This window comes from Penicillium subrubescens, assembly GCF_028828155.1.
Source record: "Penicillium subrubescens strain IBT 31985 chromosome Unknown utg000001l_segment0_segment0, whole genome shotgun sequence".
NCBI lineage: Eukaryota > Fungi > Ascomycota > Eurotiomycetes > Eurotiales > Aspergillaceae > Penicillium > Penicillium subrubescens.
The window spans coordinates 263,612-287,942 of NW_026643151.1; the positions used below are offsets into that span (position 1 = coordinate 263,612).

The 24,331-nt window shown below is 46.6% G+C and overlaps 4 protein-coding genes across 4 annotated transcripts; 2 read left to right on the forward strand and 2 right to left on the reverse strand.

The window, feature by feature from the left end:
* Window positions 1–3,252: 3,252 nt before the first annotated feature.
* On the reverse strand, window positions 3,253–5,867 carry N7473_000062 (uncharacterized protein; the record flags this gene model as incomplete). Its single annotated transcript, XM_057146002.1, has 5 exons — window positions 3,253–4,064; window positions 4,118–4,235; window positions 4,293–4,572; window positions 4,625–5,606; window positions 5,672–5,867. 5 exons carry the CDS (start codon window positions 5,865–5,867, stop codon window positions 3,253–3,255), a joined length of 2,388 nt encoding a protein of 795 aa, XP_057013888.1.
* Window positions 5,868–12,818: 6,951 nt separating this feature from the next.
* Window positions 12,819–14,949, forward strand: N7473_000063 (uncharacterized protein; the record flags this gene model as incomplete). Its single annotated transcript, XM_057146003.1, has 3 exons — window positions 12,819–12,933; window positions 12,990–13,359; window positions 13,410–14,949. The coding sequence occupies 3 exons, from the start codon at window positions 12,819–12,821 to the stop codon at window positions 14,947–14,949; spliced, it is 2,025 nt and encodes a 674-aa protein (XP_057013889.1).
* A 3,292-nt stretch (window positions 14,950–18,241) lies between these two features.
* On the reverse strand, window positions 18,242–19,082 carry N7473_000064 (uncharacterized protein; the record flags this gene model as incomplete). The annotated part of the gene is made up of 3 exons (XM_057146004.1): window positions 18,242–18,446; window positions 18,505–18,693; window positions 18,757–19,082. The coding sequence occupies 3 exons, from the start codon at window positions 19,080–19,082 to the stop codon at window positions 18,242–18,244; spliced, it is 720 nt and encodes a 239-aa protein (XP_057013890.1).
* Window positions 19,083–22,146: 3,064 nt separating this feature from the next.
* N7473_000065 (SGNH/GDSL hydrolase family protein) lies at window positions 22,147–23,182 on the forward strand (the record flags this gene model as incomplete). The annotated part of the gene is made up of 3 exons (XM_057146005.1): window positions 22,147–22,268; window positions 22,329–22,795; window positions 22,857–23,182. The coding sequence occupies 3 exons, from the start codon at window positions 22,147–22,149 to the stop codon at window positions 23,180–23,182; spliced, it is 915 nt and encodes a 304-aa protein (XP_057013891.1).
* Window positions 23,183–24,331: the final 1,149 nt, after the last annotated feature.

Here is a 24,331-nt window from a genome sequence, read left to right on the forward strand (position 1 = left end):
GTGAAATGATCTTCTTTGACTTAGCCAATCGGCAGGGTTCGCAATTGAATTTATGGTCGCCTTGCACTTCATCACCAATTCGATGATGATTGATTTTGGCCGTGGGTTGACCAATATAACCCAAACGAAAGTGTGCTAGCTCTGGCGAAATTGTCGTAAGTGAAAAGGCTTGAGAAACACACTTTGGCGCAATTAATTCAGTTGATAATGATGGTCGAATTGAAATTGTGTGTAAAAATGGCACACCACGTTGACGAAATACATATGCCTTGATAATGGATTTATCCCAAGGGTCTACTATCACATTCTTCCAATCTTTCCAAGCCAATACGTTGTCGTAGTAGGCCCTAGTTGTCGAAAGCAAGTTGAATGGTCCTTCTGGCACATACTCACATTGTACGTTTAAATCAACAATTCGATCAGGGAGAACCAAATTGATTCTTGCAATTGCCTGTCCCTTAGCAACCAAAGTTCTGCCTTCTGAGGTTTGGCAAGTGTAACCCTCATTTGGTTTGTAAGGTTCAAAGTGGATGATTGCATCGCCATCAACACAAATTGAGCGTAAGGCACCTGAGTCAACTATCCATTCGCCAGTAGAACGAGTAATTGTGGCTAAGGATAAGGGAAAGGGGAATCTTAGGTCAACTTCAAGGGTATTCAGTGCACAGGAGTCTATTCTACCCGCATCAAAATCATTCTCATCCCTCACAGAGATTGCTTCATTGAACCATTCGTCAGTTTCAACCATTGCTGTTGCAAAATAGTATTTAGGGCTATTTCTAAATAGTTCGACTGTTAAGCTTGAGTAGCTATAGGGGTAGTAATATGAAATTATCTAGGCAGTTAAATCTGTTTGCAAAGAAGAAGAATCCTGTTGAACTAGTAGTACATATCCAATGACAGGTTGAGGGGATCTGTCAACAATTAACGACTAAGGATCAATCTTGTTTGAAGAGGAAATTGGTGTTTGGTTTAATTTGGAAGAAGAATTTTGTATATTGTAGTCTATAATAGGTGGAACTGTTGGTGGAGTAGTGCCATCCTTTCGGATTCGGTTGTTATAGTTCCAACCTTGGGGTTTTTGGCCATCCAAATTGTTTCTATTCCTCTATGGGAAATTGATCCAAAGGCCTCTTGTAGGTTTCCATGTAGGTGGACGCTTTTCATACACTAAGTGTATACAATCCTTTGCTGGGTAGCCCTGTTTACCACAAAATAAACAGCAACCTTAGGGGGTAACTTGGTTTAGGCCTTTAATCCAGTCCTTGACCTATTTGCTGGCAGCTCCAACACTACCAGGAGGTTTATTCTTCAAAGGCCAAAATTCTGAATTGGAACTACCTAGATTGGAATTTGGATTGGCCCTTGACGCAAGTGTAACTGACTGGATAGATTAAAACGTTTCCAATTCGGTTGTGAGGTCAGTGCAAAGCTTATAGAACTCACTGATGTTGAAGTCCGTCGCTTTTGCATAATTTTCATCGAAAGAAGAGTGCTTCGAAGCAACCATTGTTGGATTGTCATCACGAATTTTATGTAACAGAACTTGACGCAGGAGAATTGGATTGATTTCAACTCTCTTTAAGATTTTGGTGACTGTATCTCTAAAGGAATTGACGTAGTCAACCGCTGAAGTGTACTAGGATCTGCGAAGAGACCACCAAGTCACACAATCCTTGTTCATTGCATTATAGCCGGTGACGTTCAACACATTTTTGAGGTTTTCAATGTATTCGTCAGCGAATTCAATCCGAAAATTGCGAGAGGTTACTATTCGGTTGATATCCTTTACAACAGATTGATACATCCAGATTTGCATATCTCGTGAGATCTTTACCTAGCGGTCAGCAAGTGGGGAGTCTCTTAGAGGTCGAAGAATTGAAGAGTCAATAAAACGCCAAAGGCCCTTTTGACGAAGAACGCGATAGACATCGTCAAGCCAAGTGTCAAAGTCGTTGACATTTTCCAAATCATCAAGAGGATTGAGTTGATATTCATCAGGGGCATCAGTTGCCTGGTTTAGATTACCTTGCGAAGCTGCATTGGTAGAGACGTAGTCACTGTAGTCAATTTGTGCCGCTACAGATTTAGCGAACACAGGATCCTGGCGTTGTGCCATAGTAACAGGTTGATCAAATCAGAAGAAGAATCAAAAAAAAAAAAAGGGCTGCATAACCTAACAGCGCCCACGGCACTGCTGGCACAGGAAGCGAAGAGAGAGAGAGAGGGAGACTGAGTCAAATTGGTCTATCTAGAGCATGAAGACGAAGACGACTAGGAAAAAGGAAGAAGAAGAAGCAGAAGGGAACAGAACAGGGTCTACAAGGCCCTGAACCACAAAGGAAAGGAACAGGCCTAGACCTGGCAGGAAATCACCGGCCTGCTTCATGCAGGGCCAAAGAAGACGACAAACCCTGCAAACCCTCGAGGTCAAAGGGATCGAGTCATCAATATACTTATGTTCTTCTTGTCAAAATTACGCCGTATTTGATTGTAAAGCAACGAATTAATCATCCAAATTGCTTAAAACTGAGATATTTTATTCCACATGCTAAGGGATGCCTGTATAATAATACTCATGTAAAAAAAGACTATGGTTGTTGAGATAATGCATGAGTAATTTATCGCCTTTACCATGTGTTTTGGAGTGCGCAACTCGACCGTGTGCGCTGCTCCGCCGTGGATTACGTTAATACTATCTCCGTTCTCCGGGATCCACTGGTGCTTCTGTTCCGTCACATACAGAGTAGGTTGATAATATCCACGCTAGCTACATTTAGGACTACTTACCTACTACGTATTCGCGTCGCGTAAAACGCGCACGCGGCACTATTGATTGGCTCACGGAGCGGGGACGACGGGAGCACTCACGGTGGACCGATCAGCATAGCGGAGACCGGTATGGGGGGTCGATACCATCTGCTACCAGGGAGTAGCCGCCGCTCATCCTTCCCCATACGCAAGGCAAACCCACCGCCTCAGGAGCCTATAGACTCTCCCCCCATCACGGCCAGGGCAGTCCACTTCGCAACTCCTAAGCTACAAAACAGCTTCGACGTTCTAATGCACGAACAAATATGAAATACCGAAACCGCCTAAAAATGAGTCTATCTCCATACAATACTGTGTACACCTCATCCTCTATATTTTGTGCGCACATCATGAAGAGTGAAGACCGACAAATGATCGTTACAGCCCCGTTTCAAAAGACCTCGTTAGCACTTCCAGCGACCCCGCATCATAGGGCTCATATCAATAAGGAATCTTGAACACCCATGCATATTGATCACCAGCCGAGACCTCTTTGCTCACAATCAAGGCGATGGAGCCATTGTTCAGTCTATGGACTGGGACAACAGTGCCATGCATCTTGCCCCCAACTACCGTTACCGAATCTCCATCGACCCATGGAATGGGACTTGACAAAGTCAGAGTGCTGCTAGGCTTCACCAGGGAATGGATATAAAACGCATCTGGTGAAATGGTGAAGCGAATATTCTCCCCTTCTTCGGGAGTTACAAACCAATAGGTCGTATTGAAAATGGCCTCCGCGTGGCTCTTGATCCAAAGACCAGCTTGGCGAAGATGCTGTTGCTCGATGTCCACAATCGTACCGTTAGCGGTTGGTCCAACGTCCAACAAGAAGTTCCCGTTCTTGCTGATAATATCAATAAGACTGGTGACGATAGAGCTGGCATTCAGGTAGCTGGCCAGCGGTGTGGCTCGATTATAACCGTAGCTGAATGGGTCCATTCCTAAATTACTCTCCCACTTGCGGACCTGGACACCATTGTAACGGGCATACTCCGGGGTATCGAAATCGCCAGGGAGACCGCAACGGGCGTTCATGACCACCTGTCGATTTTGCTCTGCGGCCTTGTTGAACCATGCGCTTGCAAATTCAGTGGTGCGGTTCGGACCCCCAATGTCACACCACATAATCTCCGTACCCATCTCTGCGAGGGTGTCCATCTCCGGCACAATCTTATCGGTGACATAGTCTGTGAGAGGAACATAGCCTGTGTAGGGGAGAGACTCGTTGATAAACGGATTGGTCGCATTGCCTTGTATAACTGTCAGTCTTGCGCTTCGTCTGGGGACTGGTATCTGAACTTACCTCCAGGCCAAATGCTGAATCCATATTTCTTGTAATCGGGATGGAACCACTCTGGCAAAGAGTAGTACACGGCGCGGTGGAGATGCGGTTGATACTTCTTCGAAGCATCGAACAGTTCCTGAGAAAAAAAATCAATTATCTAGTGAGAGGTAGCTGTTAGGATGCGGGAACCTACCTTGACCAGGTTTCGATGGGGACTCAAGGCAACCGAAGTTCTCTTTGTTACATTCTCTGGGAGGTCGAACAAAGTATATCCGTCATGGTGCTTGCTGACTTGGACGAAATAGTTGGCACCAGCATCAGCAAACAAGTCTACCCACTCCTTCGGATCCCATGCGCTTGCAGTGAAGTTCCGGATAAAGTCATCATAGACAAGATCTTTCCCGTATGTCTTGAGATGATAATCATATGTATCGGTTCCGTTGTTCGGTCCCTCGTTCATCGACCACCAGTACCTGAACACTTCATTAGTATTTTGCCCCACGCTCAATGAGTGATGGAGCATACCATTCAGCATAGCCTTCTTTAGAGCCCACGTTTCCCCAGCCAGGGACAGAGTATATTCCCCAGTGAATGAAAATACCATACTTTGCATTGTTGTACCAGTTCGGTGATTCGTGACTGTAGATTGACTCATAGGTCGCTTCATATTGACTGATGCCATAGGTCGCAATGAATGTGTATTTTGAAGGAGAGGCGTGTTGGCCTTTGATCACAACCGTCGCTGGACCGGATTTTCCAGCCTTGACTCCTTTGCAATTTCGGACGCCTATCTCAACGATTGCTTGGTCACCAGGTCCCAATCGTTTGATGATACCCTCGGTGACGGTTTCCAGACCCGGGGAATCGACACGCACTCTGACATTATGATTGCGACGCACAAACTCGGAACCGACGTTATTGATGATAACTTCGATAATTTGCTCCTTGTCAGTTCCCTCCATCCATTTCTGCGTGGAGCGCGCATACTGTATCTCCAGTCTTGCGGATCCGGTGTCAACCTTTTTCACCGGTAACATTGACAGAGCAAAGACATGCAGCTTCGTGTCAACTGATGATCCCCCAGGGGACGTCGATGATCCAGACGAGCTGTTCGGGAATGTAAGTGAAACAAGCTCTTTAGACGAATCAAGCCAGTTTACTGTCTGAAAGACGTTGGATCTATTGTAGTTCGTCTCTTTCTCCGTCAGATAGCAAGAGAAGACCAGGTCACCTCCAGCAGGGTAAGGCCAACTCCACCAAGCAGGAACTAGAAGCGGCCCGTCCGTGGAGCTGCCATCAGCGTACTTTGCTGTCACTGAGCCAGAGGCCATTCCGGACTCGGAAGCCGCCAGCATCTGATAACTGAAATATTTCCCCCGGGGGATATCGATGGTTTGTCCTTTGACAAGGATATTGTCAAAGCCCGTGGCATTGTAGGAGGAGAATTTATAATTGATTCCTCCATATGCAAACGTCTCAGGTGGCATTTGTGCTGCGGGGTACGAATCTATGATGAGTGATTGCATGTTAGTTCTTGAATGCATGAAGTTGGTCATGACAGAGGCCACCCACTTCCTTTGCCGTCAAAACTCGAGTCATTCGGTTTCAAACCAAAAGCCCGATTATTGAACCATGGCTGCAAATCGACCGCGAAGGATGTGTTTTCCGCAGATAGAGCTTTAAACTCATTCTGGGGCTTGAATATGACGGCAGTGGTGGTGACCAGATACACTGCCAATGCAGCAATTGCATGCTTAAATTTTGCCATATTGGCAGAAAGGCAATCTGATGGTGTGGAGAAGTCTTTGACTTTCGTGCAAAGGACTGACTTTATGCAATCTCACAGTTAGCTGTTGTGGTTAACGGTGCCATTTCCCCGCAGATGCCTGGCAGGGATGAATCCACTGCAGAACTGCAGGCTCAAGGGTCTTTAGGCTTATCGGATATTTTGTGACGATCTCCATCGGCAAATTGCCCATCGTCGGGTAAAACATCGATAATCGGCGTGCGGAGAATCACGCCGGAACAGGGCGCCCGCTGGGTGTAAACGCAGCCAGATTGGGATAATCGGAAGAATGTAAGGATAATCAGAGGAATGTAATGATAATGATCAACAGTCACCTGGGTCGCGCCCACCTGATTGGCAGAACTAACCTGCCGAGTTCGCATCATTTCGCCCTCATCGCGAGCAGTATGCTAGTCTATGAGCAGCTTCGTTAGAACTGGCCACTGGTCTACCGTTCTGGCCGTTAGGTCTTTCTATATGATATATTTGGAATTGGGTGGCACTGGATGTTACAATAACTGGTACTTGATTACCTCTTCGAATACGACTATCTGCAATCAGAGCAAGCAAGGCTGACTTCTCAACAAATGGAAGCTAATGCCTTGTAAAGCTGTGCCTAAAAATTCCAGAAATCAGCTGTCGAACTGAGCAAAATTAAAATACCGCTAGCACCTTCCAGGACGTGGTAATCCACCGAGGACTGGATAAAGAAGCCTTAGGATTTCCGTACTTGACTAGTACTGAGGAAACAATTGAGTTCATTCAAGGACTATCCTGGAGATCGCTGTTGAGAGAATCTCATCGCCTGATAGGCTAGCATTCACGTGCTACAAGGTGGGTGTTCCGAGTTGCCCTGGTTTACTATACAAAAACATCTGGAGGAGTGGGTGGTCGCCGAATCAACTAGTTCTTAGTAGTGAAATACTCCCTATCAGCCCGAAACTTAATCCAACACTCCTTCGTGCGATGATTGATATATATGTACATTTTCTTCCTATTCACTCCTCCTCTACGCAATATTGTTCAAATGTTAAAATGGGGAAGCTCGGGGCAGGCCGGTCAGAACAGGAAGATCGAGGCACAACGGACGGAGTAGATAAATTCAAGCAGTGGTCCGTTCGCCCGAGCATGAAAGGTTACGAGAGCCGTTAATGGAGGTAGAATTACGCCTAGAGCGAGGTGAAAAAACTCTCTCACGGGAGCGAGACTGAGAATGTTAAATGGTGGTTTGAGGTTTTAGAAGCTCAGTATATTACGTTCGCCGCTGTCCAATCGGCCCTGTTCCTCTCCATCCTTAGGCTCGGGATCCAGCAAGCCTGGTTGGTTGAAACCTTGTTCTTTTCCGCAGTCCACCGTTGGAGTCTTCAAATCTTTGTACTGTAAATTGCGAGGAATCAGAACAAGGTCAGACGTCGGCGAGCATCGAGATGATATCCCTTTGCCGATCGACGAAAAAGTATTCTTTCAATTAGAACGAGAGAACTCAAATCCAGTCGAGATCCGCGCCTCACTCAGAGGCATCTTTAGCCACAAATGATTAAATTGAATTAGATCTTGACCGAAATATACGGAATCAATCACATGGCAGTGATCGGACAAGACGATAGTGTCCAGCTAGAAATTGCCGTTAGGAGCGCATCTCATCATCTGGATGAATGGCAAGCTACATGCAAGATGCACGGGGGAATATGGCCTGGTACGCTTCCGAAGGACGCGGACGAACGTCTGTCGCTCTGCATATCGAACACTCCCGTTAAGAATCCCGCCCACCCTAATTCGAAAACATCTATTTTTTGCAGCCGCCCTCATCAAGCAAATCCCATCAATCACGGGCCGTGGACTCAGATGCCACCCGATCTAAACCAATGAGAGAAAGCCAATCCCGCCAATACCCCTCACTACGGCGGTGCGTAGCGGCCATTCTCCAGTGCATAATTATTAAGCAAGACTGGTGCTAAATCATGTATATGATTGACCGCCTCTGGGTCCGCCCTTCTACTGATACCTTACCTTTTAGGCAAAATCACGTGAAAATCCCTGAATCTTAGTCATGTGATCATTCTCTCTCCTTAATACTTGGCCTCCTCTACCTCCGTTAAGGATTATTTCTTCCCTTTTCCACCCCCTTCCCCCCTCCTAAGCTAGCCTTAATTCTGCCTCATAACTAAGCCCTTATGAGTTAGATAGATTATTGTAAACGTGAATTTGATAAGCCCTTATGAGAGATTATGTGGCTACTTCGAAAGTACATAGTTTAATTGTGGAGAAACGTGACTTGGTCGTAAATTCTGCCAGTAAATCTTGCTTAATAATTATGCACTGGAGAATGGCCGCTACGCACCGCCGTACCCTCACCCCGCAGTCCACTCCGCGGAGCCTAAAGCCGCTCAGGTTAGCGAAGTCTGATTCTCAAGTAGGCCTCGACATGGTCCGGTTCCGGTTCCTCAGGTCAGAACCTGGAGTCGGACCATCCGGGTCCCAGGTTCCAACTTGTAGAACTGGAACCGGACCAACAACCCTGCAGGCTCTTCCCAGTTCGCACCTGCAGGAACCTGGAGTGCATAATTTTGCCAAGAAATTTCCTATTTTGGCTGGATAAATTGCTGATTCATTCCTTTTTATTACTGTTATTTACACCTGTTCTGGTTTCGGCATCAACTGGTCTTCGACTGTACCTTGCTAGTACATGAAATTATATGAAATGATCTCGTATGTCAGTTATTTCGGCTAGAAATATGGCTTCACCTTTAGATTCAATCTTACTTTAGTCTTTGTGGGTGGGGAGATAGTATACTAAAGAGATCGTAGTGTAAGATAGTGGAAATATATATTTTGCCTCATGTAGCTCTGTAGAACCGCTTTAAATAATATAGACGCCTAGAATCTCAATTGAACAAGCTAAAAATATGCTCAAATGAACAGGATAGCTCTCAGAAGTAACATCAGCTTTTTAAATTTAAATCGGCCTGCTAATATGAACAATTTTTGTCGTCCAAAGTAGCTAATCTACTTGGCCGCAGTATCTGCTGAAGTCTTCGGTCGGCTGATTTCTGTAGAAATGCTACAACCCCAGGGGCTACTAGGTTCTCCGGGGCTACCAGGTTCTACCTAGTTCGACCCGGGAAGAACCTAAGAGAACCTGGCGGTGTAGGTTTTAATAGCCAATTATCACGCGCAGCGGCAGTAGACCTAGTCTATATTGAAATATCCACGCGTTCGTACAGCTAGCGACGACCGCGGTATACTAACTTTTCTGATAAATCCTTTCCTAGTTATAGGGCTTTCTGTAAGTCTCTTCTGTCTATCTACTCTCCCTCATACCTCTGTTCTCTTATTCATAATATCACAGAGTCAACTCTCTCAGTTCTCCGATCAGTATCCCTCATCTATCTTCGAGGATACACCTCAAGATAACCTACCTTTCCTTCCATCCGATAGCGTCCAATCCTTCCCCCCTAATGCGTTATACAGCAAGACTTCAGATTATACCACGGATATTGTTTTTTCTCACCCTCGATCAGCATCTCCGCCAGAGATCCTTAAGCGCGTTGGATCTCTAAGAAGGAAGAACTTTGCATTGTAGACGGAGATAGTGAACAATGAATTTATCGAATAGTGGTTGAAAACCGAGTTTGGTAGCCGTATCAACCGCAATCTGTTCGAGGATAAGCGTAGAGCACGAACAGCAGAATGCTAGAAGCATTTTCACTAAGTTGCTACTATTTCTGATAGGGAACCGAGGGTTATATACAAAACATACGATTATACCCTTTCATACCCCGCAGATAGTCACCGAGGAACGTCTTCTATAAATAAACACTACCAGGGGAGTGTTAATTATCGGAAAAAGACACCACAGTCAAAGGATATTCGAAGACTCATCCAAAATAGGGTAAGTTAACAAATATATCTACTTGTCCGACTTATAATAATATTAGGTTTACACTAGACACATCTCGCACCCCAAAAGTCTGCCTTTACAAACAATGCCTGGATTGAGAGGATTCTTATCTTCCTCTCAAGCTTACAACTACCGTTCCAGCTTATTAAACACCCCCAGTTTCGCGCTTTGGTTGAAACAATCCGTCTTGCCCCAAGTATGCCCGAATTACCCACATCGATTACTATCCGTCGTCGGCTACATATAATCGTTAAAGAACAGCAACAGAGTCTCCTTCAAACGCTACCTAAGGATAAGAAGCTCTCTATTGCATTAGATTGTTAGACCTCACCTTTCCGCCAGGCCTTTATAGCAGTTACTAGGTATTTCATTAACCAAGACTGGAACTACCGCGAGATACTGCTTGGCTTTGAACCTGTTCATAGTTCGCATACTAGTATAAATCTTGGCGCAGTTCTCTTCCCACTATTGCAGAAGCATAGAGTTAAGGATAGGGTATTAACCATTACTACTGATAACGCGTCTAATAACTCAACGCTAGTAGAGAGCCTTAAGGGATCTATTCAGGGGCTTGAGCTACTAAGCAATATACCTATTATCCGTATGCTATGTATTGCACACGTTATTCAGCTTAGTCTGAAAGAGCTTCTTGGCCAGATAGACGCTAATCCGAAGAATGAGCGGGAAGAGATAGATTTTACTAGTGGAACCGTATCCTCTCGCCGAGAGAATTATAAGATCATCTATACGCTAAATAAGGTACGGTTACCTCTTACTTATCTTTCTAACCTTACTAATAGTCTTCTATCCACTAGATCCGAAAGCTTGCCGTCTACATCAACAAGAGTCCCTAGCGCCGAGAGCATTTCTTAGAGCTCCAGACCAAAGAGCTAAAGCTTATACCGATGCAAGATGTCAAAACCCGCTAGAATTCAACCTTTCTGATGCTCCGGCGAGCGAAACGGCTACAGTCAACGTTCAATAAGTTCTGCCGGGTATATAACCAGGTAGATCTTCAACTAAACGAAGAGGAATAGCGCCAAGTCGACTATCTTCTTTCAATCACCCAACCGTTCTTCAGCTTTACTAATAAGGTCTCAAAGAGCAGGGATATCACTATCCACACCGTCTTTGGCATCTATAATGCCCTCTTTGCTCACCTAGAGAAGTCAAAGGGACAGCTAGTGCGAAAGCAGGCTAAGTGGAAGACTGTGATACTTAGAGCACTTAAATTTGCAAGGAAAAAGCTTTCGCAGTACTACATAGCGACAGACGATATTAGCGATGATCTCTATCCGATTGCTACTATTATAGCACCTCAGAATAAGATTGAATTCTTTCAGAAGCTAGAGTGGGAGCTAGAGTGGGCTCCTTGATACCGTAAGAGTCTCGAGAAGTACCTCATCCTATATAAGAAGCGTTATTTGCAGTCCTAACCTATACGTGGTAGTGTACCCTCCGCAGCACAGGTCTCTAACCTAGAGTTGATAGTATCAACTGCCCAATCTAGCCAGTCTCAGACGAGCGTTAATAATAAGCTTAGGCGTTACCTAGGTAGTAGTAAGTAGACGTTCTCTCTCGTACTTGTTATATACTAACCTTGCCGATAGGTACTCGTCTGATCAATCCGCGTATATTCTAAAAGGATAATCAGAATAAACTTCCTATTCTCGCAAGCCTCGCAAGAGATATCCTTTCTACTCCTGCATCTAGTGCTAGTGTTAAGCGGTTATTTAATTCTGCTCGTGATATCTGTTACTACCGCCGAGGATCTCTGAAGCCCAAAACCATCCAGGATCTTATAATAATAATATATACCACTCGCTTTGATATTAAATCAGAGAAGCTAGCCTTTATTAATAAGTATCTATCTATATAAGAGATTCATACCAGAAAGGAAGAGAATAAGGCTCAGAAAAAGAAGGAGGAGGTGTTCGATCTGATTAGTGATAATAAGGAGGAGGAGGAGGAGGAAGAGGACCACACTAATACAACATCTAAGCCGAATCAGGTAGCCGATAAGAGTGTCCTTAGTAAAAGACCAAGAATCGAACCAACAGTAACAGCTCTACCTAGTACCTAGGCGCCGCTTATTCAACAAGACAGGAATAGTGAAGACGAAGAAGATAGGATACCTCTTCCACAGAATAGCTGTACCCAAAGGCGTACATCTGGGCGGGTTCCGAAGCGTATACGAAGAGATAAAGATTTATATGAATATCAAAAGCTATAGAAAAGATAGAACCCCAATTACATACTATTATATTGCGTTAAAATCTGCCTAATCTGCTTCAATTCTATTTCTTCTTTCCGTGTAGAGATGTAAGACGAATACTTGAAAATACGGACCAAAACTGCATAAAATATGCAGGTCACGGGGCTTCCCTAGTTTGCAGTGTTTGAGGAACCTGCAGGGTCTTCAAGAACCTGCAGGGTCGGTTCCAAGAGCCCAAGTGTAGAATCGCGGTTCTAAAAACCCAGAACCTGAACCGGGTCTTGGCGGTTCTGGAACCGGACCGGACCTGGAGAGTCGCGACTCCTGTCGAGGTCTATTCTCAAGAGACTTTGTCGTTTCAGGACCTTGGAAAAGACGTGTAATTATTAGAACGTTCCTCATCCGATCATCTCCAATGAGCGACTACCAAACCCGCCAGTCCTCCGCCGCATATTGGACAATATTCCAATGCAGCTTCGCCTGCTCTTTACGTAAGCAGACCAAAGTCGATCTTTCGCATCATTGAGCTAGCCAGGATAGTATAGGCTAATAATCCTCCCGGATGATGGACAAATGAAAGAGACTACTATTGCACGGGGCCTCTTCATGTCGCCGGGCGAATAGCACTGTCTGTGGCTCTTGTGGGGGAATGCTATTTTGCCGGCGCGGGCACGGGGTTGGCAGTGGATGGCTAAAAGGGTCATGGGGAAAATGAAGGGATCGGAGAACACTGATTCTTCAGAAGAGATAAAAGCTGCGTGATGACAATGCCCGGCAGGGATTGATCTCGTACTATCTGGGATACACTCGTAACAGAATGGCGTGTGCTTTCCTGTACGCTACCTTGTTACTGGCGGTAGCGGCTAGAGGACTCGTTAGCCCGGGTTCCTTGGATTCCGACATATCGATTATTATTCACAATGATTTGTTGGGTAAGAAATCTCTGTCTATCAAATTGATACGAGTCGATGCTAATGTCATCTCATAGAAAGTTTCAGCCCCCATGGTGGGTCTGGCGTGCTCTTGCTGGATGCAATGCCATTGCAGGAAGCTATGAACAGCTGCAACAGCCTTGGCGAGTCACTGTGGAAGTCAACTGCGGGATTTTTCAGCATAACAAATGATCTGGGCTACCTTGTCTCGCAAAAGAGATACGCCGACGACCAGAGATACTGGATTGCCCCAGTCCAAGGTACACCGTCTACCGTAGATGAAGGTGGTCGCGTGAAGAAGGCTCCTGCAAATGAGCATTTCCCAGTACTTTGTACACAGACTGCCCCTTACTCTACGCCCGATAAAATTGATACGAACACCACCTGGCAGGTCACAATCAACTCTAACAACCAGCATCTCACTGGGTAAGGCTCTACCGAGGTCATAGCAGATTCGTTGTCTAACCGAGATCTAGTGTCCGAGATCGATTCAGCTTTCGCTTTCTCGGTATTCGCTACGCCGAAGCACCAAAGCGTTGGGCCTACTCCAAGGGCTTTGAAGGAAACGGCGATTATGTGTCTGCTCTTGACTACGGTTCCCAATGTGTCCAGTGGGCAAGCGGCTCAGAAGACTGTTTCTTTCTTAACGTCTGGACTCCGTATCTGCCGAATCCCAAAGCCGACTGTGGCAAGAAACTGAAGCCTGTGATGTTTTGGATCCACGGCGGCGCTTTCATTAGCGGTACGGGCAGTGATACCACTTTCGATGGAGCTAATCTTGCATCAAGAGGTGATGTGGTTGTTGTCACTATTAATTACCGCCTGGGCACGTTCGGTTTCCTCGCTTTAGACGATGGGAAGACAAAGGGAAACTACGGACTGGCAGATCAAATTACCGCGCTGGACTGGGTTCGTCGCAACATCAAAGACTTTGGTGGGGATCCTAATCAAATCACTATTTTCGGACAATCGGCCGGAGCGGGATCAGTCCGGGCACTGTTGGCATCGCCCAAAGCTCGAGGTAAGTTTGCGGGTGCAATCATGCAGAGCAATCTCGGGGGAGTGACCGGGACGACATACTCGAAGTACTACACTATCGAGCAAGAGATGGAAGTTGCCGGCAATGCTATTCTCAGCGAAACGAATTGCACGTATGCTGCGTCACAGCTCGAGTGCCTACGGGCCGTTCCAGCAACAACGATCTCTACCCTCGGAGATACTGCACGCTACCTCGTGGTAGATGGCGAGTATCTTACGAGCTTGGAGCTCAATCTGAAAGACTCAAGATCTACTGCGAGCGTGCCTCTGATGCTAGGCACAACGAGAGATGACGGTGCTGCCATGATAGGCTATCCCAGAGCAGGAGAATCAATCAGCCAGTTCCTGAGCGAGACCGGTCTACCGCCAACAGTTGCCCCAAGTCAAGTGTTCCCTATACACTCCGGATCCAACCAGACACTTGACATGTTCAATACAACGGCAAGAGTGGCCACTGACGGAGGGTTCCGCTGTATCGACCAAGCAACTGCATACGCTGGATTTACCAACAAGATATTCCCCGAAATCTACTTCTACGAGTTCAACCGCACCTACCAGTTGTCAGGCTGGTCGCCTAATCCTCCTCTGTGCCAACCTCCGGTGACATCGGCGTATCCCAACGGCGATCCCAACGGAGAATATTTCAAGTGTCACTCCGGGGAACTGTATTACGTGTTTGGCAACGTGGTTCGGGAAGGCCTTGCATTGAGGGATGAATACGATTTGCCATTCCAGCAGTTTGTGCTGGACTCTTGGGCTAGTTTTGCTCGAACGTTCAAACCGACGCCGGACGTCAGATACACGACGGCAAGGGGATATGTCAATACAACTCGACAGGTTGAAATAGCTGGCCAGTGGACGCCGTTCAAGCACAATAACTACCGGCTTCAGCGTTTGCAGTGGCCATCTGCTATGGCGGATTTGGATGAAATTGAGCAGTGTCGTGCCTTGGATTTGCCTCTTGAGTATCTTGACTAGATTACCGTTACCACTTCTAGCCCTCAATGGCCCAGAGTACTCTCATCGAGAACAATATCAAAACTTGAGCTATGGATGAGCATGAAAGTGTCGTGCGGTAGTAACCTCCTTTCTCTGAAGACAAATGTAACGCTCGGAAAGCTAATCGACGAAAAAAGCAGAAGACTCGACTCCCTTGATATCGAGGTACCAATTCAGAACGCATTAGCAGTGTTTCCATTAACGCAAGCCTTTATTCCTGTCCTGGTATACTGGGGCTGCCTTTTAGTCAACTCCATCTGTTCCAATGTGGTCCATCGCAAAATCCAGCTATCCAGAGCTTCAGGTGGCGTATGCTTGTTGAGGTGGAGGGCTGACTCTCCGCAGCTGCTGATGGCAGATTTATTGTTTCCGTTGAACCATTTCAATTGACTCGACAGATGTCGTCAAAGAACCGAGTCCTACGATGATAGCGCTTGGATTAGTGATGATCACAGAACTACGAACAACACCGTTGCCCCCTGAAAGCTCCGATGTCTCTTTATTCATCTGATTACGGGTTTCATACTGGCTCCCTGCTTTACCGCGGCCACTTCGTCGGTAATAGCCTAGAGAAATCGTTCACCATACAGACCCAAGGTGGTACAGAATATGGAAGCTCGGTTTAACTTAACCAAACGTGTTTAGGCTCACAAGTTGGTAGTCCTTCGAATAACTCCCATTTATCTTCGTTCAATCTGCCCTCTCGAAGCAGGGGCTAGCTATGTCTTGACAATCATTATCGATGTCATGGGCCGGGATGAAGAATGGAGGAAGGCCCCCCTGCATCAGGTGAAGAATCCACGTGGCATACTTGACTACAACCTTTCTGGTCATTACCAGGATGATATTTCCTGGAAGCTGACTGGCAACCTCGGCGGTGAGGACTACATTGATCTCGTGCGGGGACCACTCAAGAAATGAGGTTTTTACGCAGAGCGACAAGGCTAGCATCAACCCAAACCACCGAGCAAAATTTGGGAGACATCCAGCCCGTTCACTGGCCTTAATGATGCTGGTATTGGCTTTTATTCCAGCTCGTTCAAAATTGACCTACCCAAGCATTATGATATACCCCCTGTCCTTAGTGTTTACTGATAATTCTTCCATTACGACGCCGTATCGTGTGCGGTTGTATGTCAACGGATATCAGTTCGGCAAGTTCATGCCACACATCGGCCCACCAACAGAATTCCATATTCCACAGGGAATATTGACCTATCGAGGAGGGAACTGGGCTGCACTAACACTGTGGGGTCAAACAACCGACGGTGCGAAATTGGGTGGTCTACGTTTAACGAATTTCGGGCCAGTGCGTTCTGCGTTGACTGAGATCGTATCATCAGAACAGCCCATATATAAGAAGCGAGTTGGGGCATACTAAACAATGAGCCTTCGCATGGTTCTGTGGGGAATTATAGGGAAAACGATGACAAACATTCGGCACTAAGATCCCCCTGATGTTGATCTGTGTGATTTATCCCATGTAAAATAACCAACTCAAATTTATACACGATTCCTTAAAGACGGACCTTCAAGTTTATAACGCCCGGAGGGACAAAGGGCCTCGGCAATATTTTTAATCTTATAGCAACACCGACCTTCCCGCTCATCGCAGGACGCAGAGACGCATCGAATATAAGCCAGCTCTACGACATTTCGAGAGAAGCACTTGCAGGATCGAAGATGCCGTGGGTGTGACGAAGATCTGCTACATGAGATGCATCTTAGCGGGCATGCAGAATAAAATCATAGCCACGGCACTGAACGAATTATCTATTCCATGTTCAGTGGTATCCACAATGGTACTTGAGGCCGTGAAGCAGTAAAGTTGGCATTCTCCTTCACATTTTGTAGATAGCATTGGATCGCTGGGCACGGATCAATCTTGAACAATGGAACTGCAATCTAGCATCTAAGTTAGCATGTTGCATTGCTCTCAACTTGAGTGTTGTGGTATGGCGTGTAGCTCATAGGAATAGTGAGTGTGATCCTTGAGAATGCCGATGTTGCGGATTGAACTGTTACACTCTTGGTTTGTTTCTTAATCAATGACAAGTTCCACGAATATACATATGGGTACAGTTTGAAAGAGGGTTCAAGTACTGTGATTGATCAATTCTATGGATATTGTTTCGCAGTTGCACAGAGTAGTTAACTTAGCACGCGACGGCTTGTCAGGTACCGAAACAGGTGGCTGGTATGAGTCGCCGACATTTGAATTTGGCTTGGAACTGGCAGATGGGCTGCGGGACAATCCGACACAGCCGATTTAGGTGCCTTCCACTTGGACCAGCCCTCTCAACGGGCCTACTCCAAGGACGTCACAATACTGCACGACGGCTGCAGCACCCGTATCACGCGGACTCCACTCATCCTCCAAGGAGTTAGGGATTGGGTAACAAAGAATGCCCCGCACTAGATGCAACTCAAGGGGGTACATAGTGTCCTCCAAGGATGAATCCTTCTCGCTCTCTTCCTTGACAACGTGCATCGATATGCAGAAATGCTTGCTCTTCATCGAAATTCTCTCGGCTCTCTGATGCCGCAAGCTCCTGTGCAACCTTTTTCGTGTGTTTCTTACCTCTTTCTCCCGTTGCTGGATCCGAGGGAGCAGGGCGAGCTGCTTACTCTTCTCGTATTGGGCACGGATCTTGCTGAGATTGCGCCCGGCCTCTTCCAACTTGGGATGAACCTCAATTTAGTTGGGCCCTCTGTTCATCAGTTAAATAGCGTGGGCTTCGCGTGTCTCGCCAACGACTCTGCCGCGTGACGGCTCGCATTAGTTCCACATCCGGGTCGAGGTCACTCACCCTGCAGACTACATCAGCCACTGACGGAACAGAACTAAGACGAAGAATTTATCGGCTCTATGGAAGTACTCACCACTCTCGTTGATCACTTTACCACTTCTATAACAGAACTTATGGGTATGGAACGCCCCTTTCCACGCACGGATCTCCCCAAACGCCGTTTTCTTTTGTACTTGCCAGTTACAGCTCGGGGCTGGCGTTCAGATTACTCGTTTCCGATGGGAGAAGCGCCCACATAGCTATTACGACACTATTAGGCCCCATTAGGTTAATAGAGCACTGATTGATTGATGGATTGATTGATGGATTGACGCGGCAGGGTAACCTTTAGAGCTTGGGACGTAGCCCAGAATTCAACCATGCCATTCACAATACAGTTGAGTTCAATTGATTTCAGAAGATTTTCATGGATTAAAATCTTTGAAGTCAGTATTTTGGCTGCTTTCGTTCATTTTCGTATATTAGAACCCAACCGCCCCCCACGAATCAGCCGTATAATCCCCCGCGCCGAATTCCCAACCTCCCATAACACTAGTCAAGTAGTCATCCCCACTGTACCAGCCACTGCTAATACCATGCTGGAAGAACGGCGATAAGCTTCCTGAGAACCAGCCCGAGTTGGTCGGGTCGACGTAAGTCATAGTCAGAGCGCCATTGGTGGGCCAACTGTTAAATATGTATTAGCGGCGCCAACATCACCTGTGAGCAACGTAGTATAACGTACTGGTATAAGTAAACATCCCACGCCTGGCCTCCGAGGTTTACATTCCGTGCCCAAGGAACCGCCGCGCCGTTAGCATCATAGTGGTCGGACAGAGGAGTATTTGGGGCCTGATGGGCTACCCAGATCATCAACTCATATTTCCCGTTGCGGTCAGTCGGAGCGTAACTCGGGTCAATGAAGATGTCGTAGCTATTTGATTAAGTGAAATGAGTTCTCGAACACAGAATTATATCGAGTAGTATAGAGTCCTACCAAGCATCATATCCGTGGCCCGCTGCGGGTGCAGCATTCTGGCTGAACCACGTTTTATGGCTAGGATTGAGATCGTTGATTTTCTTAGGCAGAGTGTGAACTGGGGACCAAGTGCCCCAGTCTTCGCCAGTAACCATAACAACAAATCCGGAACCGCCTGGCGCGGATACACCCCAGGAATTGTCGTTATTGTACCATGGGTTGATACTACCAGAAGTACTGAAGTGCTTGAAGTAGTAAGTGCTTGAGTCGGCTCCATAGACAGCGCGACCAAGCCCACTCAATAGGACAAGAGAAGTAGAGATAAAGCGAGGAACCCAGCTCATTGTGGTTATCAGAGTATTACCCTTTTGCCGATTGCAAAACTGGAAGTAACAAAATCCACAAATTATATCAGGCTACGGGCTAGATATATATGCTTTTCAGAGACCGGGAAATAGTCCCTGCAAGCAAGGGGAACAGGATCTGAAGTTGGTAAGGTATTTCACCAACGATGTAAATAATGATATTGGGTAGTAACCAGCGTGATACGTTTCAGCAAGTCAACTACCTATCCACCAGTCTTAGGACCTACCGATGGGGCTTTACCCATAACCTGGGGTATGATCTACATACATGCCTTGGAAGCCTAAAACCGCGAATATAGCCAGATATTTCTCCGAAAAGCTGAATAACCCCATGGGGTAAAACGCGGGAAATGACAAGGTTCAGCCAACAAATTCTGTTGAAACCCGGGGCTGACGATGAAGAGTACTGAGGTGGATTGGACAGCCCGGAAAGGGTAGTTTCGGGTGCCCAGCTTCTGAGATCAGCTGGTCACGCACCAGTCTCTGTGCCACTCTGCTGGAAACACCTTCACGGCTCTCATTATCCGACATAGTCGGACGAATGGATCGTGGCATTAATATATCCGACATGGCTGAATCTGAATGGACTCACCAACTTCGTCTTACAGTATCTGCACCGTCCTTTGGCCAGAAATATGAAAATAGACAACGTAATGCGATCTCTTGCTACTAGATTTACACCATTTTTGGCGACGTTAATGAGGCACTAGGTGTATCCTTGACAGACGCCGCCGGCAATGTGTTGCTTTTGCGAATTCCTCGTGTACCTATAAACGCGTTCAGATGCTTGGTGGCAAAATCAAATGGATCCAATAGTCGTGCAACTGTTAGTGATACAATTTTCTCTCGCGAATTTTGGCTTCACTTATGCCGGATACGACATGCCACCACTCAATGTCCTCACAAGGGGCATCTACCTGGATACAGTAGAGAATTAATTTACCCCCCCCCCCCCCTCCCCCCCACAACTTATCTTAGCAGAGGCATCGAGCCAGATTTTTGGAGGCTATACGGGATTTCAACACACCGTGGTGGAAGTCCCGCAGGGAGCCTGAATTATTATTAGCCATTCGATACATCTTAGATTTAGAGCGGTACAGCACCCGGGGTGTAGCGGCGAAGATTACTGTCCATAACAGGTTGGCTACGCTCAAGAGATTGTGAAACTATTTTTTTTTAGCAATTTCGAAGCTTAAACTAAGCCGTGTTCGTCATATATAGTTTGGCCCTCACTGGCCCGGCAATAAAAAAGCAGATGAGTCTGCCTTTTTGTGAGTGCGGTCCGTTCCACGTCGGAGTCAAAACCGAGGGTAAGGGATATCAAATGGCGCGCATCAGCGCTAGGGAAACCACACTACGATGGCACATCATTCGTTCTCGGAACAGCATGGTAGTCGTTATATCTAACTATCACGTTGACCTCATTGCATTTCTCGCTAGAAGAAGGACGAGGCATGGTGCAGATTTACATTTCAGTCTTTCTGACCAACGCCAGCCATTTCTCTGGGTTGAGAGCATTCAGCAAGGAGGGTTCATTCAGCTCCATGAAATTGTCGCATAGAAAACCAAGATTCATTACTCTATCATTAGTGGCAATCCAAACTGTGACTTAGTGCAAACTCGTCAGTAAGATGGGCAATTACAGGCACAATGCACTTGATCGGAGGCTCGCAGTCAATAGCTACGTTATTTTCAAAACCTTTGAGACAAATGGTGTCGGGGGGTTTTGTCGTAGCTTCTTCCTGCGCAACAACGCTCCCGATATGTCCAATATCTGGGTATAGGTATGTTCAACAAGCTTGGCAAGTTCCTTGCGACGGGTTTCCCATTGCTACAACCAGTATTCCCGCATAGCTGATGTACCGTACCTCTGTTCACGGCCTACATACCGCCTACTGGACAGGGCTGACATTTCGTCAATCCAAACCGTCCGTGTGGTAGGTCTGCCTTTTGCCAGCAGGATAATTAGTGCGGTACTTTGAGAACATCACTGTACCCACCCCCTTAAATTATCCCTAATATACACGGTATTGAGAATGGAGTCTGTGAATTGAGACATGAGACATGTGCTCTAATTAAACTTGGAGAGCATTGGCTGGTAATCCGAATGAAAATGATGATTATTCTTGAATGAAAAGGTTGAATGGCTGAACAAATGCTCACCTGGCCGATTGAATTACAGTGGTTAGCATTTGCAGTATTGTAGTTGACTCGGAGCTATTTTGATGAGAATCCGTCGCCACAAGTAGACCGTTTCCTCCGATAGATTCCAGGAGATACGAGATCTCCAGAAATCAAATTGCAGTTGGCAGAATTCCGGATAAAACAAACGAGTAAAGCCAGCGATCTACTGCCGGGCAACGGGGCACCGCGCGCTGGGGGTTTATATTCCGTAGTATTGGCGCTCATGTCCTAAGAGCAATCAGCCTGCCAGTTACATTACCTCAAACCCGCAACACGAGCGCCACCACCACCGCAATTGGGCGTACTGAAACACCAGACACCAAACTATAGCATTTAGTGAAGATACTGTAGTGTCATGTGAGCCCTCCCCGCAATTTCCCCGGAGGTTCCACAACACCGGGTGTTGCCACGCAAATTCTTCCTTGCCCCTAATCACCGATTACTGCAGGGGTCCCAACCCGGCTAGAGCGTGGCGCTAAAAACCCCGCAGTGGACATACAGAGACAGCATCATAGAGAGATGCCTGTTTCGAGCCCACAACCCCATACCGCATCCACAAGCCATCGGGCGAAAGGCGAACCCTATGCTGATCGACACCCATGATTACTAAACCCACTATCAAAAAATGGTAGTCACAAGCATCCTACTCGTTTCATTTTATCCAGACTCGCCGATTTTCTCATTGAGATGGCCCTAAATTATGACGACGGCACGACCCCTCTGGGTTATACTTTAGGTACGGAGCACTCAAGTATAAATATTAAGATACGGTCCTTGGTTTTCAACCATGCCGACATCTTCACAGCTCAACAAGAAAGATTTCGCACCGAGAAGCTTTCTAGGTATCTGGTTCTTAAAGATGCCTAAACTTATCTTCTCGGGACTTTTCCTCGCCTTAGGGCTATCTGTTGCAGCCCCTGCCCCAGCCCCAGTTCCAGGGACTGATGGAGTAGCCGCCAACACGAAGTATCTCATCACATTGTAAGTCCGTACTGGATTTGGATTTGGTACATCTCGATTTACTGAGATAACCATTGCCAGTGGCGACTCTTATACTGCAACGGGTTTCAATATCGATGGAACTTATCCTTCGCTCGCAAATCCCCTCGGAAACCCAGCATTTCCGGGCCAGACGACCGACGGAGGCGAGAATTGGATCGGATTTTTGGTTTCTCAGTACAACACCTCTCTGACGTTGTCCTTTAATTTTGCTGTGGCTGGAGCAACCACGAACCACACTATTGTTGCTCCCGCGAACCCTTCTATTCCTGATCTTGGTCAACAAGTCAGTCTCTTCTGGAACAGCATTGCTTTCAATCGAGCATCCGTACCCTGGGACAGCCAAAATACTCTAGCCGGTATATGGATGGGAATCAACGACTTGGGAGGAATTTATGGGCAGCCTAATCTAGACGAGCTCCTCGCAGAAATCATGAGCAGTTACTTTGCCCAGTTGTCTATCCTATACATTGCAGGGCTTAGAAGATTCATCTTGCTTGCAGTCCCTCGTGAGTTTATTCCCATACGCACTTCATATTACATATTGAAACCTAACGTTCAACATTACAGCCATGCAGCGTACTCCCGTTTTTATCGACCGAGGGAGCGAAGCTATTAGTCAAGAGGCCGCTGCGATTTCGAAATACAACTCTCTACTCCTGGCTCATCTTGACGACTTCAAGTCGTCTCACACCGACGCGAGCTTTAAATTCCTTGACACACAACAGCCGTTCAACCAGGGACTCAATAACCCAACCGCCTACGGTGCACCAGATGCAACATGTGTCAATTGGGATGGACTTTCCTGCCTTTGGCGCGATCCCTATCACCCAGGCGTGGCGCTTCAGAATCTCAACGCGCAGTACGTCAGGGATCAACTTTCGGGCTGGTTCTAAGCAAACAATCATTAGGAGGATCTGGTTCTTGTTAATCATGGTGAATTGAGATGTCAGATAGAAATCTCTACGTTGACTGTCTCCCTCCCCATTTCCTCCAGTCGAGTTTGCTGCTTCCTTCGTTGGCCTACAGATGGGCCTTTCCGTGTTGTCAGAGATGTATCGTCTTTTAGAAATCATGGTATATCACCATATCTGATTCCACTGCTCGCTACCCTCCATTCATTCATCTTCTATTTCCTTTCTTGTGTGTAGTCGCCAGTTATAAGCTGGAAACGTTCAATGTTCATGAAAATTATTCACAACTTTAACTAGCAGGTCACGTGGAATAAATCATCCGAAAATGACGGAACAAAAGAAGCCCGTATGACTAAGAATGTCGCCCATGGAGCATTTTTGGTCTAGCGGTATTTTACCCCATCTAGATCCGACAGAAAACTTCATGCAATGGATTCTGTCTACATATCCATCTATGGGGTATTTCAACCTGCCAATGATATTCGTTCCTGTCAAAACCAGCTAAAAGCGTACGAACTAGCAAACATGGTGGCGAATAAGGACTACCGGATCATCAGAAATATGCGATTGGTTGATTGTAGATAAAATGAGTGGCACGTAGAGAAAATGTTAAATACACCCCCGCAGAGTTGGTCCATAGTTGATATGTGGATAGGACCAATTCCTCCGTGTCTTAGAGGATCCATGGGATACTCGAGAGTGACTTGACAGTATTGTCTCGGAACCCAGTAATTAGAGGCGCCGCAAAAGTTTGAGACCACCCCTTTGACCGTCAGCCTCTCCGCTTTCCTATTGTAGCCTACCCGAACTCGCGTAGCCGCGTAGACTCGTGTCGCGTTTCGTACTATTTTCTAACTACCCAATGCCTCGCACACGCGCCTTACCAGGGCCTCCAAAGCCAAGGGGGCCTATCCCTACTGCTCCTACTCCGTAGAGATCCTATATCTCCTCCAAGGGCGCTGCTAAGACGCAGGAACTGCGAATTAGACATCAATCTACGAACACAGATTACTACCTTGGAGATTGCAAGTGGTCCAACGGTCAAATCCACAAAAAGTTTCCCCACTATCGACTATCAAGGCAACATGTCTCCGGTCTCGAATTCGCCAAAAGGAGGAGTCCCTAAAACGA